General features: G+C 46.5%; 1 protein-coding gene across 4 annotated transcripts; it reads left to right on the forward strand.

Annotated features, from left to right (window-relative positions):
• Nucleotides 1-117: 117 nt before the first annotated feature.
• Nucleotides 118-5,682, forward strand: THYN1 (thymocyte nuclear protein 1). 4 transcript variants are annotated; one of them, XM_016217394.2, is made up of 7 exons: nucleotides 118-343; nucleotides 2,042-2,223; nucleotides 3,034-3,102; nucleotides 3,675-3,767; nucleotides 4,578-4,673; nucleotides 4,917-5,067; nucleotides 5,362-5,680. In XM_016217394.2, exons 1-7 carry the CDS (start codon nucleotides 301-303, stop codon nucleotides 5,406-5,408), a joined length of 681 nt encoding a protein of 226 aa, XP_016072880.1. In that variant the 5' UTR covers nucleotides 118-300; the 3' UTR covers nucleotides 5,409-5,680. The 4 variants fall into 4 exon arrangements, with proteins under 4 accessions (XP_016072880.1, XP_016072879.2, XP_087684689.1 ...); XM_087828563.1 differs by lacking the exon at nucleotides 118-343 and adding an exon at nucleotides 1,025-1,342 and having other exon boundaries at nucleotides 5,362-5,682; XM_016217393.2 differs by lacking the exon at nucleotides 5,362-5,680 and having other exon boundaries at nucleotides 4,917-5,156.
• The last annotated feature ends 317 nt before the right edge of the window (nucleotides 5,683-5,999 follow it).

Genomic DNA, 5,999 nt, shown 5'->3' on the forward strand with positions numbered 1-5,999 from the left:
CGGAGTAGCCGCTCAGGTTCCTGAGCTGTGAGCGAGTGAGCCCGGGTCCAGTGAAAATCCGAGGAGAGTTTAGGGGCAGGTTGACGCGTGATGGGAAATGGGTGTAGATAATTGAAGAAAGGATGTGAGGGGTTGAAACCGAGTTGTCTGTTCTTCGCGAAAGAGCCTCGGGGCCGAAGCCGTCTAAGTTCCCTTTGGTTGTCTCCATCTTGCTCTGCGCACGTTTCTGGGGGCATAGAGTTGCCTCTTGTGTCTCCCGCAGGTTCCGGAATCTTCAGCTCCAGCCCCAGCAGGGAGACCATGCCGAGACCCAGGAAGAGGCTGGCCGGGGCTGCTGGGCACGGTGAGCTTGCGCCCGGGCTGCAGAAAGGCAGCCTCCCGAGAGCGCTTCCCAAGGGTGTTCGGCGCTGTTCGCTCTCCACTCCCTGCTGCTGGACAGACTCCTTTGTGGATTGTGCTTTATCCGTGTTGCCCCCCGCCTCTACCCTCTACCAAGCCTAGACCCAGAGCCCCTTCTGCTGTCTTGTTCATTCAGAGTAGCTGTTTGGTAAGCACGAGAAACACTTGTGATAGGGGTGGCGTGCAGTAAGGTTAAGAACAGCTCCAGCCCGGCCAGTGTGGCTCAGTTGGTTGGAGCGTCGCCGAGAGGTCGCGGGTCGGAGATCCGAATGCGGTCAGGGCACCTTCCCAGTTTGCTGGCGGGGGGGGGATGGGGGGGTGGGGGGGGTGGAGTTGATTTCTGGAGGGGGTCAGATTGGGATGCTTTTGGGAGGCAAGCCATCCATGTTTCTCTCCCCCTCCCTTCCTCTCTTTGAAAATCAATGAAAACATATTCTCAGGTGATATGTTTTAAAAAAAGGAAGAAGAAAGCCTGGCCGGGCGTGGCTCAGCGGTTGACCCTAAAATCAACCTAGGATCTCCTAGGATCCAGGAGATGGCGTTGGATTCCTGGTCAGGGCACATGCCGGGGTTGTGGGCTGGATCCCCAGCAGGGGGCGTGCAGGAGGCAGCCGATCAATGACGACTTATCATTGATGCTTCCCTCTCCCTCTCTCTGAAATCAATAAAGATATATTTAAAAGAAAGAAAGAAAATATAGTTCCTGCTCTCAGGGAGAATGCAGACAAGTGAAAGGATCCAGGAAACTGGCTTGCTGGGTGTGTGAGAGCCTGGAGGAATCACAGGGAAGTCCTTGAGAAAGAAGTAGAATTTGAGTCCAGCCCTTAAAGAATGGGAAGGCTTTCTGCAGGCAAAGAAAACGAGATGCATTTTTATGTTCATAAGGATAAATGGCATTCCGAGTGGATGACTAGCAGGAACGAAGCAATTCCAGGTGGAGAAGGTACCTCTTTTGGGAATGGCAAGGGTTCCAGATTGGCTACAATGCAGTGTTATTAAACGACACACATGGTGTTTAGTGTGCCTTTTAACTCCAGAGGGACCAGTAGGAACGAGGCTAGGAACGTCCAGACCATTAGACATCCCTAAGTGATATTTAATGATGACTGACATTAAGTGTGAATTCAGATAGAACAGAGTGACAGGTCCTGATTCTGCTGTTTACTGGTTGGGTAATCTGGGGTACACTTTCTAGATGAATAAAGCTTAGGGTTTGTTATACAGTAAGAATTTAACAACGGTTATTTTAAATTTTTTATCCTCACCGGGGATATTTTTTCCCCACTGCAGATTGAGTGGAAGGGGAAGAAAGAGAAACATCTATGTAGGTGAGACACAGTAGTAAGAGCAGGAAAAATATTTACTTAACACATGCTCAGGTACTCTGCTAGGACCTTTAATTTTAAACCACAATGACATAAGGTATTATCCCATTGAATGGCTATTCCAGAGATATCCTGTAAGGTAGGCATGCTAGTTCCATTTTTATAGATAAGAAATACGTTCAGCAGTTAGGCTGCTGGTAACTGACAGATCCAGGGTTTGAATCCAGTCTGACTCCAAACCATATGCTTCTCCCACAATGGAACATGACCTCTCAGCAAGCATGACAGCCCTCTTCTTTTTGCTTCTCCTGTTGCAGACAAGAAGGGACCAGCAGGCAAGCGTACCAAGACTAAGAACCCAGGTGAGGCATCAGCTAAAGCGGAGAACTCCAGCCCTCAGAAGACTTCAGCCCTTAAAAAATGTGGGAAGAATCTAAGCAGCTTCTGGCTGATGAAGTCTGAGCCAGAAAGCCGACTAGAGAAAGGTGTAGATGTGAAGGTGAGACCATGTACCTGGCTCCAATCCCTTCAAGCTGTTTTTTCGTGTGTTTTTTTTAATAAGAAATGATTACGGGACACCACAGGGTTCCATTGCCAGCTTCTTGTCTTTGAAGGGTAGGGAAAAGGTAATAAGGAAAAAAATCAGCAGGACTTATTACCGTCAAGTCTTTTTTGTGAATCCTCTATCTAGGACAGGGGTGGTCAACTTTTTCTGTAAAGGGTCAGACTGTAAATATTTTAGGCCCTCTGGTTTTAGAGTTGCCGTTTTGTCTCTGTTGTTGCAAGAACATGGCATAGACAAAAAGTAAACAAATGTTGTGGCTGTGTTCCAGGAAAACTGTATTTACGAAAATCAGGCTTGGGGCTAGATTTGGTTTGATGGCTATAGTTTGCCAACCCCTAATCTAGACATTCTTAGGTTGCCTTTCTCTTGCCAGCTGTCATGCTCCTAGATAATCTTCCTGATTTAGGGAGTTAATGTAAACCAATTTTAATAGCCCAGAGAAAATATAATTAGAAATATTATAGGATAGTATTTTAATACGTGAAATACAAATAATCAGCAGATTATTTTATGCTCTGGATTATCCATTCAATTAATCCTCTTAATTATCAAGGTTAAGATAACACAAAGCTTACTTACATTCACCCAATACAAGTGCCTCTGTAGAACTATTTCCCGGTAAACTGCGTACTTCTGCTATAGCCAGGAGCACCTTCAATGTATGGGAAGGAGTGGTCAGCTTCCATATATTCTTATCAGTTGGCCCAGGATTATTAATGAATGGCTTTATTTCCTGTCGCCTAGTTCAGCATTGAGGATCTCAAAGCGCAGCCCAAGCAGACAGCATGCTGGGATGGTGTTCGCAACTATCAGGTAGGAATAGGACCCTGACGCCCAGAGTGAAACAAATGCCTGCCTCCTTCTTATGCCTTATTCCGTAGCAAAATCTCTTGGCCAAGGTTGCTTTTTCCCAGAACCCAAACCTAAAAATGTATTAAAAAATACCTTAATTACTCTGATTGCATGCAATTTACAAATGTTGTATGTTTTAGCCAGTGTCCTGATACAAGTCTGGGTATCTTGGCAAGGACAAGAATTGAATTGGGGGATTCCCTAGCTGGGTGGCTTAGTTGGTTGGAGTGTTGTTCCATACACCAGAAGGTTGTGGGTTCGATTCCTGGTCCGGGCACATATCTAGGTTGTGGGTTCTATCGAGTATGGGAGGCAACTGATTGATGTTTCTCTCTCAGACTGATGTTTCTGTTTGTCTCTCTCCCCCTTCCTCTCTCTAAACATACCCTCCGGGGAGGATTAAAAAGAAAAAAGGAATTGGGGGAAACTGCAATAAAGAAAAGCTCACTTAATACAAGCAGACTCGATTTCTGCCAGCACTAGTGTTTCCAGCTGGTCGGGCGGCAGTGCTTACTTCTCCTTCCCTGGGACAGGCCCGGAACTTCCTGAGAGCCATGAAGCTGGAGGAAGAAGCCTTCTTCTACCACAGCAACTGCAAAGAGCCAGGCATTGCAGGACTTATCAAGGTTAGTTGTACAGGCTTTGGGCTGATCCCTTGCCCCTCAGCAGGATTTACTCACGTAGATAGATACAAAGGGATACAGTTAAATAGCTAACAAAAAAATGGTGCTCTCCTCCCATCCCTGCTCTCACAGGAATATGGAAATACTGCCCTGGCCCCGTCCTGTGTGACAAGGCCTATAACAAGACAGGCCTTCATTTCAGGTCCCTGTGGCACAGTCTCTCCATTTCTACACCTTGGTCTTTCACTCAGAAACAAGCCTGATGATAGCTCTTCCAAGCCAGGATTTATCAGGATACAGTTATTAACCACAGGTGAAAAAACAGTGGCATCAATAATAACCTTTAATATTTGGTTTTAACATACTTTTGAGATTTTTGCCAAATGGGGTTGATTTCCTGTTCGCCTTAGACCGTGTCTTATTTCCAGATTTCTGAGCCCCCATTGGCTTTACAGCAAGGCAGGTGGGGTGAGAATGTACAGCACCAGAAATGAAAGTTGGGCTTGGATTAAGGATTTGCCATGGAGCCGTGGCTGTCGTGGCTCAGTTGGCTGAGTGTTGTTCCATGCACCGAAAGGTCCAATTTCTCAGTTAGGGCACATACTTAGGTTGCAGGTTTGATCCCTGGTTGGGGTATATAACCCCAAATGGGAGGCAGCGGATCAGTGTTTCTCACATTGATGTGTGTCTCTCTCCCCTCCCCTTCCTCTCTCTCAAAAATCAATAAAAACATTAAAAAAATATTTTTAAGAAAAGAATTGCCATGGAGCTGACTATATAGGCAAGTGATTGGAGACTTGGTTTTGGTTTCAGATTGTGAAGGAGGCTTACCCAGACCACACACAGTTTGAAAAAAGCAATCCCTATTATGATCCATCCAGCAAAAAAGACAACCCCAAATGGTCCATGGTAAAGACTACTATTTTTCCTATTTCATGAGGGGAAGGATGGACAAAGAGGGGGGAAGGAGGTTAGGGGGGTGTGTTTGGGTCAAGGTACAGAGCTCAGCTCTGACTCAGATGGGGTTACCCTGACTTTGGAGAGTACAGCACACTGTTAGCCTTGGCCATGGGAACCTCCTGCAAGCAGCTAAAACATCCAGTAGACAGAGTCTAGCTGGACATGTCTGTTCCATACACTGTTGTCATATAGGTGGATGTGCAGTTTGTTCGGATGATGAAGCGTTTCATTCCCCTGGCTGAGCTCAAAACCTATCACCAAGCTCACAAAAACAGTGGTGGGCCTTTAAAAACCATGGCACTGTTCACTCGCCAGAGACTCTCGGTTCAGCCCCTGACTCGAGGTAAGAGCGGGCCCTGTCCTTTGTCACCCACACACCAGAATGACACAGGCAATTCACATTTACTAATTGATTAAACTTGGGCACAATACTTAACCTGTAAGGTCCCTGCAGAGGAAATATGTTGAGTCACCCATTACTATGTACCCAGTGCACAACAGTGCCTGGCACATAGTAAAACACTCCATAGTTCTTGAGTGAATGACTACCTAACGTGAGCGATGCCTAGCATTACTCCCCTATTCAGGAGAAAATACAAGACCTAATTCTTCCTTTCTTTTTTCCCTTTTTTGGTAGAGGAGTTTGATTTTATTTTGAGCCTGGAGGAAAAGGAACCAAGTTAACTCACATACTTGCTGGAATGGGCAAGATGTTACTCCAAAGAAACGAAGCTTTTGTAAGACACCAGGTGTGAAGAGGGTTATGTTCACCTGAGGCTGTGTACATAGGTGGGTTTTGTGTACTTTTCTCAATAAAACAGTAGTATCAGCATTGGAGAGCTTCTTTTACAGCAGCATTGGGTGTGGTGTAATACTCCGCTGTGGGGCTTTTACCTCCTGGCTGGCTCCGTTTACCCCTTGGCAAGATGCAGGGCTACCTCTGTCATCTTCCTTCACTGTAGCAAATACCAGGGTGTAGGGCGCTGTCATTTAACACCCACTGAAGTGAACTTTCGTCTCTTTACACCAGCCTCCTCAACAGCCCCTGGAGTCGTATGGGCCCCACAGGTTTAAACCATGTTTCAGGACAAGCTGCTGGAAGAGGTAAACAGGAATGCCTTCCTCCACCGTGTGCTTGTCTAAAGCAGGTACTAATAAAGAGCCCAGCATCGTTCACCTGGGCCACTGACACAGGGCAGGTGTCTTGCTGGCTCAGGGTGGAATCCGTCTTCCCTTGTGTGTGAGATGAGATAGTGTGAGGCAGAAGAGACCACA

The sequence above is a fragment of the Miniopterus natalensis genome, chromosome 20 (assembly GCF_054644295.1).
Source record: "Miniopterus natalensis isolate mMinNat1 chromosome 20, mMinNat1.hap1, whole genome shotgun sequence".
NCBI lineage: Eukaryota > Metazoa > Chordata > Mammalia > Chiroptera > Miniopteridae > Miniopterus > Miniopterus natalensis.

Excerpts from the sequence above, each read along its gene's own strand:
- THYN1 (XM_087828562.1), top strand. The coding sequence starts at position 1,231 with ATGGGAAGGCTTTCTGCAGGCAAAGAAAACGAGATGCATTTTTATGTT. Across the intron at positions 3,103-3,674 it reads ATGGTGTTCGCAACTATCAG|GCCCGGAACTTCCTGAGAGC; the intron begins GTAGGAATAGGA and ends TCCCTGGGACAG. Across the intron at positions 3,768-4,577 it reads GCATTGCAGGACTTATCAAG|ATTGTGAAGGAGGCTTACCC; the intron begins GTTAGTTGTACA and ends TTTTGGTTTCAG.